This window comes from Rhinatrema bivittatum, chromosome 6, assembly GCF_901001135.1.
Source record: "Rhinatrema bivittatum chromosome 6, aRhiBiv1.1, whole genome shotgun sequence".
NCBI lineage: Eukaryota > Metazoa > Chordata > Amphibia > Gymnophiona > Rhinatrematidae > Rhinatrema > Rhinatrema bivittatum.
In genome coordinates, this window is record NC_042620.1 from 118,172,897 (window position 1) to 118,187,486 (window position 14,590).

At 44.8% G+C, this 14,590-nt stretch overlaps 1 protein-coding gene across 4 annotated transcripts in view; it reads right to left on the reverse strand.

The window, feature by feature from the left end:
* Positions 1-14,590, reverse strand: part of LNPK (lunapark, ER junction formation factor) — a 275,063-nt gene that overhangs the window by 181,463 nt on the left and 79,010 nt on the right. For all 4 annotated transcript variants that reach the window (XM_029605842.1, XM_029605843.1, XM_029605841.1 and 1 more), the window contains 3 exons: positions 14,361-14,402; positions 14,021-14,208; positions 9,639-9,697 (listed from right to left, as the gene is read on the reverse strand). In XM_029605842.1, the coding sequence (XP_029461702.1) occupies positions 9,639-9,697; positions 14,021-14,208; positions 14,361-14,402 (289 nt within the window). The remainder of the gene's footprint in view (positions 1-9,638; positions 9,698-14,020; positions 14,209-14,360; positions 14,403-14,590) is intronic.

Below are 14,590 nucleotides of genomic sequence, written 5' to 3' on the forward strand. Positions count from 1 at the left end.
GGGAAAGTCCAGTACCAGACCATCAATTCCCCATAATGTCCAGAAAACACTGATCTGAGGTGACCTAGATCTATACCCAATAAAATCTGGATAGCTGACTACCTATGAATTACCCTGGAGAGGAACCCCAGGCCATCATTGTGCACTGCATGCTCTGCCAAATGTCCCAACTACACCATTGGAATGCCCCTTTCTTCCTCCACAAAAGGACATTATGTTAGACCTGCCTTAAAAATCCAAGACCATGCATTTAGCTTGGTCCACCTTAAAGATATCCACAAAAGAATCCTGGTTGCAGGGTACTTCCCCTGGGGAGAGGGCAAAAACATCAGGACCCAGAAGGAAGAGGGAGACCACAGACATGAGAAGGAAGCAGGAGATTTGCTAAAGCTACTTGTTTGAAGACTACTGCATTTCTGTTTCCAGCATTGTTAAGGTAATCAGGCTTTTGTTAGATTTTTGCCGTTAATCAAAAGTCTGTAGAAGAATAGCTGGAGTCCAGTCTAGTTTGGCAGCTACACTATGTTAAGACTAGCTCCTGTGGCTTTGAGGTGTAGATGACCTATCTAGATGATACTTCTGGGACTCCCAGAAACACTGCCAGCCAGGCTCCCCCTTCAGTACCTATTTCTCTGGCAGATGCAGCAGATTCAATTCACCCAAATCCTCAACCAAACAGGAGTTTCCTCTTAAAGGAAAAGTTTACCTAACCAGGTCTTAGAGGCAGCGCCTGCTGACCAATGAATGAGTCATAGCAACCACATAGCCGAAACCACTGAAGCTTCTTCCTAGAAGAAGTCCGAATAAGGTTATACCGGATATTTGCTAGGCATGCCAATTCATTCATTCCAAATGCATTCCACGCATTAAGAGGTAGAAGGAAGGCCAAACAATTGCCGGTATGGTTAAAAGGTGAGGTGAAAGACTTTTAGTCAAAAAGATCTTCCTTCAAAAATTAGAAGAAGGATCCATCTTATAAAAATAGGAAAAAGCATTAGCATTGGCAAGTTAAATGCTAAACATTAATAAGACAGGCTAAAAGAATTTGAAAAGAAGTTGGCCGTAGAGGCAAAAATTCAAAACTCATAATAAAATCTTTTTAAAATAGATCCAAAGCAAGAAGCCTGCAAGGTAGTCAATTGGACCATTAGATGATAGAGAGGTTAAAGGGGCACTTAGGGACGATAAGGCCATCGCAGAAAGAAGAAAAATTCTTTGCTTCGGTGTTTGAGAAGGATGTTGGGGGGGATAGCTGTTCAGAAGACTGTTTAAAAGGGTGAGGATTCAGATGAACTGACCCAAATCTTGGTGAACCTGGAAGATGTAGTAGGCCAGAATGACAAACTGTTGAGTAGCAAGTCACCTGGACCAAATGGTATACATCAACAGGATACTGAAAACTCAAAAATAAAATTTCAGACCTATTACAAGTAATTTGTAACCTACCATTAAAATACTCTGTTGTACCTGAAGGCTGGAAGGTGGCTATTGTAACCCCAATTTTTAAAGAAGGCTCCAGAGGTGATCCGGGTAATTAAAAATCATGAAAAATATTATAAAGAATAAAATCACAGAACATATAGACAGACATGATTTAATGGGACACAGCCAGCATGGATTTACTTAAGGGAAGGCTGGCCTCAAATCTGCTACATGTTTTTGAAGGGGTGAATAAGCATGTGGATAAAGGTGAACCGGTTGATGGGGTGTATTTGGATTTTCAGATGGTTTGACAAAATCCCTTATGAGAGGCTTCTAAGAAAACTAAAAAATCATAATTGGATAGAAAATGTCCTTTTGTGGATTGCAAGTTGGATCAAAGACAGGAAAAAGTAGGACTAAATAGTCAGTTTTCACAGTGGAGAAAGGTAAACAGTGGAGTGCCTCAGGAATCTGTACTTGGACTGGTGCATAATATATTTATAATTGATCTGGAAAGAGGTACAATGAATGAGAAGACCAAGTTTGCAGATGACAAAATTATTCAGAGTAGTTAAATCACAAGATTGTGATAAATTGCAGGAGAACCTTGCAAGACTGAAGATTGGGCATCCATATGGCAGACGAAATTTAATGTGGACAACTTCAAGGTGATGCATATAGGAAAAAATAACCCATACTATAGCTACACGATGTTAGGTTCCATTTTAGGAGTTACCACCCAGGCAAAAGTTCTGGGCGTCATAGTTGATGTTACGTTGAAATCATTGGCTCAGTGTGCTGCGGCGGTCAAAAAAGAAAACATTGGCTAGGAATCATTAGGAAGAGAATGGCAAATAAAATGGAGGATGTCATAGCACCTCTATCGCACAATGGTTAGACTACACCTTGAGGACTTTGTACAATTCTGGTCGCCACATAAAAAAAAAAAAAAAAAAAGATATAATTGAACTGGGGAAAGTACAGAGAAGGGCGACTAAAATGATAAAGGGGATGGAATGGCTCTCTTATGAGGAAAGGCTAAGGAGATTAGGGCTGTTCAGCTCAGAGAAGAGTCGGCTAAGGGGGGATATTATAGAGGTCTATAAAATCATGAAAGGACTTGAATGTGTAAAATGTGAAATGTGCAAGTAGCACATTTAATGTTTGTGTATTTGCCAGGTATTTGTGACTTGGATTGGTCACTGCTGGAGACAGGATACTGGGCTTCATAGACCTTTGGTCTGACCTATTATGGTATAGCAAATGTTGCTTACCTGATGTAACAGGTGTTCTCACAGGACAGCAGGATGTTAGTCCTCACAAATGGGTGACATTGAGGATGGAGCCCACCACGGAAAACTTCTGTCAAAGTTTAACAGAACTTTGACTGGCCCCTACTGGGCATGCCCAGCACGGCACTGACCCTGCAGCCAGCAGGGGTCTCCCTTCAGTCTGATTTTCAAAGCTACAGGCAGTGCCTAAAAAGTAAAAATAAAACGAACCCAACACTGCGGGGTGGCGGGCGGGTTTCGTGAGGACTAACATCCTGCTGTCCTGTGAGAACACCTGTTACATCAGGTAAGCAACATTTGCTTTCTCACAGGACAAGCAGGATGGTTGTCCTCACAAATGGGTAAGTACCGAGCTGAGGATGTCCTGACTTGCACCAAATGCACCCAACGGCGTGCAACAGGCACAACAACTGGGGTGGATTTTGGAAAGGGCATCCGCACCCTACCGGGCAGGTGGAAGGGTGTTGGTACATCACATTGGAAAAAGGTTACGCAAGACAGATTGGCCGAAGATGGAGTCCTGTCTTCCAGCTTTGTCCAAACAATAGTGGGCTGCAAATGTATGGAGAGAACTCCAGGTTGCAGCCTTGCAGATGTCAGGAAGCGGCACCGATCGAAGGTGTGCTACTGAAGTCGCCATGGCCCTCACAGAGTGTGCTTTAACACGGTCTTGAAAAGGAATGCCAGCTTGCTGATAGCAAAAAGAAATGCAGTCCGCCAACCAGGAGGAGAGAGCCTGCTTACCCACAGGTTGTCCTAACTTGTTAGGATGGAAAGACGAATAATTGAGTGCTCTTCCTGTGAGCAACTGTACGGTCTAGATAAAAAGCTAGAGCTCGTTTACAGTCTAAGGTATGCAGAGTCTGTTCCCCGGAGTTGGAGTGGGGCCTGGGAAAAAAGGTGGGTAGTATGATGGATTGATTGATATGAAACTCCGATACTACCTTAGGTAAAAACTTAGGGTGAGTGCGAAGCACCGCCCGGTCCTGCAGGAGTTTAGTGTAAGGCGGATAGGTAACTAGGGCCTGCAATTCACTAACCCTGCGAGCTGAAGTAACAGCCAAAGGAATAACACTTTCCAAGTGAGATATTTTAGGTCACAGGAGTGCAGAGGTTCGAAAGGTGGTTTCATTAGACGACCAAGAACCAGATTAAGGTCCCAAGATGGGGCCGAAGGACGTAAGGGTGGCTTCAGATGGAGCAAGCCCTTAAGAAAGCGTGTTACCAGGGGTTGTACTGAAATAGGGACACCCTCGATACCTTTATGGAAGGCGGCTACCGCACTGACATGCATCCTTATAGAAGAGGTTTTAAGACCTGATTCCGATAGATGCCATAAATAGTCCAAGAATTTTGAGATTGGACAGGAAAGGGGATCAAGGGACTGAGAAGTGCACCATGATGTGTACCTTTTCCATTTGTATGAATAGGACCTTCTGGTGGAGGGCTTTCGTGAAGCTATCAGGACACGAGAAACTGAATCCAAAAGATTAAAAGGCTGAAGGACTAACCTTTCAACATCCATGCCGTCAGGGACAAGGCTTGGAGGTTGGGATGGAGGAGGCATCCGTCGTTTTGAGTGAGGAGATGCGGGTCCTTTCTCAAGGGAATGTGCCTGCGGATGGAGAGATCCTGGAGTATGGGAAACCATACTTGGCGTGGCCAGTAAGGTGCTATCAGGATCATGGTTCCTCCGTCCTGGCGTAGCTTCACGAGAGTCCGACAGAAGAGGAAGTGGAGGGAATGCATAAAGCAGACCGGTTGCCCACTTGAGGGAGAAGGCATCCCTGGGCCGAGAGTGTTGGCTCCGAATGAGAGAGCAGTAATTGTCCACTTTGTGGTTCTGAGGGGACGCAAAGAGGTCTATGTAAGGATAACCTCACTTGTGAAATAGAGAGGTCGCTACCAAGGGATTGAGTGACCACTCGTGTGGTTGGAAGACACGGCTCAGTTGGTCTGCCAATACATTGTCTACTCCCGGCAGGTAGGTGGCCCTGAGGTACATAGAGTGGGAGAGGGCTTCCGCCCAAATCTGCGCAGCTTCCTGACACAGAAGGAAGGAGCCTGCCTCCCTGCTTGTTTATGTACCACATGGCCACCTGGTTGTCTGTTTGGATCAAGATTATCTGATTCGATAGGTGAGCTTGGAAAGTTCTGAGCGCGTAGCGGATTGCTCGCAGTTCCAAGAAATTTATCTGGTGTTCGGCTTCCTTTCGAGACCAGAGTCCTTGAGTTTGGAAATCGTCCACATGGGCCCCCCCAACCGATGTGGGAAGCATCGGTGGTTAGGATTACTTGGGGATCTGGTGGAAGAAAAGGTAAGCCCTGAAGGAGGTTGACTTGAGTCGTCCACCAGGTTAAAGACAGGCGTAGCGCTTGTGTAATTGTGACAATGGAGGACAGAGGCTGAAGAGCTTGAATCCATTGATGTCGCAGAGTCCATTGGGTAACTCTCATGGCTAGTCGGGTCATGGGAGTGACTTGAACCGAGGATGCCATGTGTCCTAGGAGAACGAGGAATTGGCGAGCCGTGGCAGTGTTTTGAGATTGGAGCTGGCGAGCTAGGGACATGAGAGTTTGGACCCTTTGATGCGGAAGGTAGGCCTTTGCCTGTAAGGTGTCCAAGTCTGCCCCAATGAAGGATAAGGTTTGAGATGGGACTAAGCAAGATTTCTCGTAATTGACAAGAAACCCTAATGAAAGGAGTGTGTGAATTGTCAAGTTTAGGGAGGATTGAGTAATCTGTGGGGTGGAGGCCCTGATTAGCCAATCGTCCAGGTAGGGGTAGACGTGGACACCTTCCTTCCTGAGGAATGCTGCTACCACGACGAGGCATTTGGTAAAGACTCGTGGAGCAGACGCCAGACCGAAAGGTAGTACCCGGTATTGATAATGGTTTCGGCCCACCAGAAAACGCAGATACTTGCGATGGGATTGTGTTATCGCAATGTGGGTATAAGCGTCTTTGAGGTCGAGAGAGCACAGCCAATCCCCCCTTTGCAGCAGAGGGAGAAGCGAGCCCAGGGTTACCATCTTGAACTTTTCTTTTTGAAGGTACTTGTTGAGGGCTCGAAGGTCCAAAATGGGACGTAGCCCCCCTGATTTCTTTGGTATTAGGAAGTACCTGGAGTAGAATCCCTTCCCTTGTTGAGAGGGAGGGACGGGTTCTATAGCATTTGATTGCAGAAGAAGGGATACTTCTTGTTGTAATTGAGTCAAATGGCTGGTTAGACTCCATGCTTGAAGAGGCGGGGAGTCTGCCGGAAGAGTAATGAAGTTGAGGTGGTAACCCTGTGCGATAATTGCTAGTACCCACTGATCTGAGGTGATCTGTATCCAGTGGTGTAAAAAGTGGTACAGTCGACCTCCCACAGGGATGTCTGGAAGAGGGGTTTGGCATGTGCTCTCTACAGGGAAGTCAAAGGCCCGCCGCAGGCCCAGGGGGTGGGGCTACAGCAGGTCTTTGCTTCCGAGGCTGGCGTGGCTGAGCTCTGTTGGAGGACCGTGCAGGTCGAGGCTTAGCCGATGGAGGATAATAACGACGTGGCCGAAAGAACGACTTTTTAGAGTCCTTCTTAGATGGTTGTTTGGAGGACACCTCAGATGGAGTGGATGAGAGTTGTTTCAACGTCTCGTGGTGATCTTAATTCAGCTACAATTTGCTGAATTTGTTATCCAAACAAATTGTCCCCTAAGCAGGGTAAATCAGATAGACGATCCTGGACCTCTGGGCGAAGGTTGGATGACTTTAACCAAGCCCAACGTCTGGCCGAGATGGCTGTGGCTGAAACTTTTGTGGAAGCATCGAAGATGTCATAGGCCGTTCTAATTTCGTGCTTCCCTGCCTCAAATCCTTTGTGAAGAAGGGCTTGAAGCTGTGGTTGGTATTGTTCCGGCAAGGTGTCAGCGTAGTCTTGCATCTGTTTAAGGATGGCTCTGTTATATTGAGTCATGTAAAGTTGATAAGAAGCTATTCGTGAAATCAACATAGCTCCATGATACACTTTCCGTCCCACACTATCTAGGAATTTGTTGTCCTTGGTAGGTGGAGTGGAAGAGTGTGGCTTTAGACGCTTGGCCTTCTTTTGCGCGGACTCAACCACAACAGAGCGATGATCCAGTTGAGGCTTCTGAAATCCTGGTGCTGACTGGACAAGATATGTGGAGTCAGCTTTCTTATTAACTGGTGAAACAGATGAAGGAGATTCCCAGTTTTTCTTTAAAAGATCCAGAAACACCTGGTGAATAGGGATGGAAGCGATGATTTTAGGAGCATCCAGAAATTGGAGCAGTTCCATCATCTGGTGCCTGTCATCGTTTTCAGACTGTAGCTGAAAGGGTACAGTTTCCGACATCTCCTTCACAAAATTAATAAAGGAGAGATCCTCAGGAGGAGAACGTTTTCTACTCTCTGTAGGAGATGGTGGTGAAGGTAAATCTGTGTCAGAAGATGTATCATCACCCCAGGTATCGTAGGGATCATGTGGGGCTTGAAGCCCTGAAGGTCCTGGTTGAGGATCCGAGGACATAGAGCGAAATCTTGATGGCATCGGTGCTGCAGGCGGAACTGGGAACGGCATCGAGGGCTTCGGTGCTGCCGATGGAATCGGTGCCGGTCTTGGAATCGATGGAGCCGAAGGATAAATAGGTGGAGAGAGACGAGAAGGCACCGATGGGACCACCCCAGAAGGGGAAATCAGGAACGGTGTTTCTCCTGCCGATGAGAATCCTGTCGGAGACGGTGGTGTTGTCGGTGCTACTGGAAGCACCGATGGAAGGGCCGTCATAAGCGCCTCCATGCGGCGCAGTAGCGGTGCTAGAGCTTCCACCAGAGGCTTGGTGGTCGGTTCCCTCCTCGGTGGCGGAGTCGGTGCCGGAGACTGTGCCGGTGGAGGTTGGAACTTCTGCATCGCTTTCTCGATGGCCTCCTGGACCAGCCGGTCCAGTTCTGCCCGGAGACCAGGGGTAACGATACCCGGCTCGACGGGAGAGGGAGGCTGAGGCTGAGCCAGAGGGACCACCGTAACCGGTGGGATCACGGCTCCCACACCCGGAAGGGGTGAGGGTTTCCTCGGTGCCTGCGAACGAGACATGGACGGTGCCAGGTCTGACCGAGGCTTCTTAGTCGGTGGCTCGGCCTGTACAGAGGTCGATGGTTCTGGATCCTCGACGGGCCGAGACTTGTGCCGTCGATGGCGATGTTTGTCTTTCCGATCTCCTCGCCCATCCGGGGAGGGGACAGGAGTCGACGGCCAAGAAGTCATCGATGGTGGACGGTCACCGGAGGGTTGACGGTGATGGTGCACCTTCGACGGTGCCGGTTCCGATGACGATGCTATCGATGGCGTTGGGGTGCGAGCGTGGAAGAGGAGCCCCATCTTCTCCATCCTGGCTTTGCGACCTTTGGGTGTCATTAAGGCACATTTGGTGCAAGTCAGGACATCATGCTCGCTACCTAAACACAAAACACAAACCCTATGGGGGTCTGTGATTGACATAGTCCGGGTGCAATCCGGACATCGACGGAACCCCGTCGCCATGGCCTTGGGCCAAAATTTAGCCGCGGGATCGGTAATTGCCAACAGGCCTCAAGGGCCAAAATAGACGGAAGTCGATGAAAATCGGCAAAAAACTTACCGGATTTCCGCAAAGTTGAAAAAAATTTGTCGAAGGGAGACCCCTGAGGGGCAAATTTTCTTCGGAAAGAAAGAACCGAATTCCTGTCAGGAACGTGGTAAGAAGAGCTCCTTTCGCCGCGTGGCAACTGCTGCGCGGAAAAAAGAAGACTGAAGGGAGACCCCTGCTGGCTGCAGGGTCAGTGCCGTGCTGGGCATGCCCAGTAGGGGCCAGTCAAAGTTCTGTTAAACTTTGACAGAAGTTTTCCGTGGTGGGCTCCATCCTCGATGTCACCCATTTGTGAGGACAACCATCCTGCTTGTCCTGTGAGAAATCATGTTCTTATTCCATACATGCAGCCTCTTGTAATGCATTTCCTATATTGCCAAATTATGACTTTTGGAAGCTGCTGGATTAGCACAGAAAGGGCTATTGCTACAAAACCTCTGCACACTGAAATAAAGGGCTACAACCACAAAGGACTGTTAGAGGATAACCTCAGTTTTTGGCTGTAGGAATATGAGCAGCTACACCACCCTCTACTGGAATAGTAGTTTTGCGAGTCATGATAGATATCAAGGTATCCACCTTAGGGATATGAAAGAAGATCTCCATTCTTCCCCCCAAAGTAGGTACAACTTCTTCATTGCCTTCCTCAACTTGAGATTCTCCCCCCCCCCCCCCCCCCCGGATGCTATCACTTAGTCATCACCATTTCACAGAAAGCCTAGGGGAAGGATCTAGGGGGAGGATGTAGGGGGCTTAAATCCTTTTCTAGGAGATAAATCTGTATATCCTGAAAACTTGACTGTCTGTGGGGTCCCCAGGACAGGTTTGGGAAGCCCTGTGCTAGAGATTATGTTGGAAAATAAAAAAAAACTGTCTCTCCATCTGCTGGTAGGAGTTGATAACCCATGTGATGAGCCAAGTCTGGCAGGACTCCAGGAAAGTTAATTTGGCTGGAGGGAGGGCATGGACAATAAAAATTCAGAAAAAAGTGGGGAGGTGCAACCTAAAAAGGCTTGAGAAATACTGACTTATACCAAGTCATGAAATCTCCATAAGTATTGAAGGCCTATCCCATGTATAATTTGATATGGGCACTACCACAGATTGCTTATGAAAGAAGTGTGAAATGTATCTGTTACAGACTGTACACTTCCTATGTCCAATTCATTAAATGTGCATTTCTTTCTACCTGCATCTCATGCTAGACCTATATTTTTTTGTATATGCAAATTTAACACACTTTGTGAATGGGATTAATCAAGTTAATCCAAAAACATTAAAAAAGAGCAAAAAACTTACTATTTCTTTCTGTTCTTCTGGAAAACCATAAAATAAGCAATGTTCTTATAAACCAAACACTAAAAAAAATAAAAATAAAAAGTTCATATCAAAGCCAGATCTAAGGACAGACAGCTAGCTATGCTAGAAGAAGCAGCAGTAAATTAAATCTATGCTGTTTGAAGCAGCAATTTTAAACTTCTTCATCCTATACATACAAGAACCTAACTTCTGCATTTAATAGAAGCAATTCTGGACAAAGAATCACTTCAGCAAAGTCAGCTCAACTTGGAAAAACATTCCCAAACATACAACATCCTCCTCCACCGCTATCCTGTCAGTAATTGGCATGCCCCCAGGTTCTGTTCTAGGCCCTCTCCTTATTACTCCTTCTCTTGGTGCTCTGATCCAGTGTAGCTTTCAATACTGGGGTAGATTTTCAAAGGGTTCCGCGCGTAACCCCCGAAAACCTACCCCAAACCCCCCTGCGCGCGCAGAGCCTATTTTGCATAGGCTCGGCAGCGAGCACAAGCCCCAGGACGCGCGTAAGTCCCGGGGCTTTCCTGGGGAGGGGCAGCATGTCGCAGCCTCCGGACCGGAACCTGGTGCGCTGGCAGCCGGCCCAGGCGTAAACTTTGGGAATAAAGGTGGGGGGGGTTAGGTAGAGGAAGGGATTGGAAGTTGGGGAGAGACGGAAGGAACGTTCTCTCCGAGGCCGCTCTGATTTTACCAGTATCGCCAAGATGTACCTTTATTTTCTAAATACAGTACCAAAACGCTTATGCACTCATTTTCTGTTTGGACTACTGAAACTTCATCAGTTATGCTGCTGAACCATGCAGTGGTTCAGTGTTTGTTCTGTAGCTATGTGTGCCTATCCTCTTATCTCCACCTTATGTCCTTCCTCTTAACCTCTGTTCATCTGGCAAACCGCTCCTATCTTATCCATTGCTAATTCCAGACTCTGTTTTGCAGTACCATGTGCTTGGAAAGGCTTTTCTGAGTTGGTGCATCATGCTCTATAGCTAGTTATATTCAAGTCCCACTTAAAGATCCCTCTTTTTGAGACTGCTTTTAAATCCAAAAACCCTGAACTCATTCTGATTTTGGCCCTCGTGTTAAACATGTTCTACTGCTATAGTTACTAGAAAATTATGTTGATTATGTTAACTAGAATGTAAGCTCCATGGTGCAGGGCCTGTTGCCTTATTGAATCTGTACAGCATAGCATACACCTTCCAGACCTATAGAAATGAAATAGTAGTTGTGCTGTGAAATTAGGTATGGGTTTAGTCAACCAGTCCTGTAACTGAGTTTGTAGTCTCTTGCATTTCTCTGAACGTATCGCTACTGACTATGGCACTTAGTTTTTTGGGGTTTTTTATGGTCTTATTTGACCAGTACTAAATAAAAGTAAATATAATTAAAAAGTTTAACTATTTAAACATTTATATGTTGCATGAATACATTTTGAGTGTTTATAATTACAATAATTTTAGTCTGGGGAAAAATAGGAAAAGTTGAGCTCCAAAATATTAGGTCTTTTGTGGCCATACTTTGTTTAAATTTGTTTATGAAAATTTACACAGTATAACTCACAATAGCCAGGGTGTGTGTACTCTGCAATACCCCGGCGGCAAGTATACAACAGACCAAGCAATCAAAATTAACCCCTCCCACCACCCCCACATATCACATAGGAAAGGGACAGAAAGATATTGAACCACTTTACATAAGAGACAGACATCTGAACAGATGGCTCACAAAGAAATCATTTAAGAGTAGACTTCTTGCTCAAGGAGATACATATTGCAAATATAGATCCCAAAGTTTCAAGAACAGTATATGCTTTCAATGGAGCTCCATTTGCTCAACATTTTTCCAACTGGACAGTTATGAAAAATTACAAGTTTTAGTTGCCCAATTGTAGGCGGATCACTAATCATCCATTTTTGCAATATACGTTTCTTAGCTAGTAAGGAGCATTTTCCGACACCGCAGTTTTATATACTGGTTGGGGAAAGCATAAAAATGTAAATCAAATAAGAACACTAACATCCCAAGCTAATGTCACATTCGTGAGTGCAGAAAAGCCCACATGCCCCCCAAAAAAAGCTTGGATGTGGGTGCAATCCCAGATTGATCATACTTTAAACAGCTAGTTTATCCTCAAATATTAAAGTTGACAGGATTGGAGTGAAGGTACTGCTGAGCATGTTCAATCTACACATCTAGTTAAACAGATGACATTTTATCAATGAAAAGAATGTGAAAATCAATGACCAGGTGGTGCTAGAGTCACATAGACAGCAAGATTTTAAAAAGCCAAGGTATGGCTTATTCATCCATTTACCTTCTTGCTTTATATCATTTAGGGATATCAGCAACACTACCTCACGTGCAACAGCAAGTTAGAGTAAGAATGTAAACTCTGGAACCACATGCCATAACAAATAAGTCCTATTAATCCACTATTGCATCAGGGATAGAATGACCTTTGATTAGCTTTGCGGTCCATCCAAACGGACCTGTGTAAAATGTGTGCTAAAAAATGAGTGCATGGGTTTTTTGTGTTTGCTTTTTTTTTTTTAGCATATACATTTTAACATTACTATAAATGTAATAAAGTGATGGCATGTGTAGTGCCCAAATGCTGTGAGAAAAGCACTTGACCATATTTCTACATTATGCATAGTGCTAATGTTTGTGCAAAAACCCCTTGTAGAACCAAGAAGTAAAAGCTTTTGTGTAAATGACAGCAGTGGCCCACACAGATCTGGTTGCCAGTAAGTGTCAAGTGTCAACCAGACCCTGTCTCTGTAGTGGTTAATGTAAGTAGGTGTGTTAAGGTGTGCCACTTAAATGGGAGAAGATTTTGAACTTGAATAAAAGGGGTACACCCATGTGATGCAGTAGGATCCCAGGAGTTGGCGTTCTCAGGGTATCACTCTCTCCACAGAGTGATGCCATTTGGGCCTTATCTCTCTCATAGAAGTTTCCAGGATGAAGAGTGTGAAGCTGTTTCTTTTCCAGGTAAGATGGCAGGAATATCTAGGAGTCTATAAGGAGAGAGCTTAAGATTCCAGAGTGTGCAGAAAAGAAGAGGTCTGGGAGGAGAGGTGAAGGAAGATGCCTTATCCCTGCCAGAGAGTGTTTTTGGTAGGGGGTGGTCTTCTGTGGGAGTTCTTGGAAAGAGGCCACCCAGCAGTTAAGTCTGGAGTTCCTGTCTGACAACATAGTTCAGTCAGGAACTAAGCTAAGTGACAAAAGCTGTGGAAAGGAAAAGATAGCCTGCTCTTTCGAACAGGTACTGGGGACGACTCCTCTTCAATCATCTCCTCACATTCTCATCCCTGCCCAGCATTCCCAACTCCCACCCACATCCTCTTTCCCTGTGCTCCCTCTCTCCCCTGCTCAACTCTTTGCCCCTTCCCCCTCTCCTTGTCCTCCTCTTTTCCACCCCTTATTATGCAGCAGCTCCTACACTCCCTTGCTCCCTGCCCTGTATCCCCAACCTCCAACACTTCCAGGCCCAGCAGGAGAATATAAAGTTGGTATCCTGTCTGGCCCAGTACAGCAGGGGGTGGCAATGTCTCTCTGATCTAGGTGAAGGAGGAAACAGCCTCCCATTGGGCCAGAAAGAGGAGAAGGGAGTGAGAGAGTAGCCTCCTGTCAGGCCTGATAAAGGAGCAGCAAAACATTCACTCATCTGGGTTGATGAGAAAAGAGCAGCCTCCTGCTGACCCTGAGACATCAGTGTGTCCTGCATACCTGGTGAGAAACACTGGTCTGGAGAACTCAAGATGAATCCTATGAACCTTGTCATGAAAGTCTGCTACTGACTGGGCAGAGAACAATCTAAAGTGTCAAACGATCTATCAAATTTAGAAAAGCAGTAAAAACATTGTTATTCATTCAAGTTGGATAAGTGATTAAATGTATTCGGCAATATGTGAAGGTACTGAAGATCTTTTGGGATGCAGGGCGATTAGGTTGGAACCAGAAGGGGATTCTGGCTATGTTGATTAATGATGACCTCAGTACTATTTTAGTGGGGTATCTTATTTTAATAGTATTTTATGTATTAAGATATATTTCGATTTTATATAAATTTTAAGGTTTGTACTGTGCTTTGGTGTTCTATTATGAGAAGTTTTATTTTATTGTATTAAATAAAAGTAGTGAAGGAGGGAGACACAAAAGAGGCTATTTTATACAAATCTATGCTATTCATTTCATGCTCATTCCATGCAAATATACAATATTAAAGCCCTAATTAGTGAATAGATTGAACACTTCTATATGCTTAACAAAAGTCCCTAAAGAGAAAATTTCTCCCATCATTTTACACTGTACAGTTAGAACAGAAGCTACAAACACTGAATTTATTCACATGCACTTACATCACTGGAAAAGCAAAAAATGGAAGTGTCATTATAATTCTTGCTGTCCATTCTTCTGGAAGGTACCATAAATATACAATTAAACAGGTCAGAAGAAAAAATACTGACGAATACAAAAGTAACCTTCCAACCCATAGCTTTTGTAACCTTTGGTTTTTTTCTCTGAACTCTTCCAGTGCCTGAATTTTCTGAAAGACAGACATTTGTGAAATTAGACAATTAGTATGCATTTAAACAAAGAAAAAAAAAAGAAAGAGATAGTGAAGAATGCCAACAATTTTGTCATGTCCGCTTAAATAATTATAACTGATCATAACTGAGCAACTTAAGTAAACCATACCTTATCTATATCCTCTAAAACTTCAACAGTAGAAGGTTTGGCCTGTAAAAGGGGATAAAAAAAGAAAGGGGTTAAAGCTCATTACAACACTCAAAATGCTACTATTTACTATAAAAACATGCACTCCTAATTCAATCTCCAAGTAGCTTACTTACTTTTATATTGCAAATGCTTTCAATGCTGGGATTGTATTTTTAAGCTGCTATACTATAAAACTTTATAGTGTACTA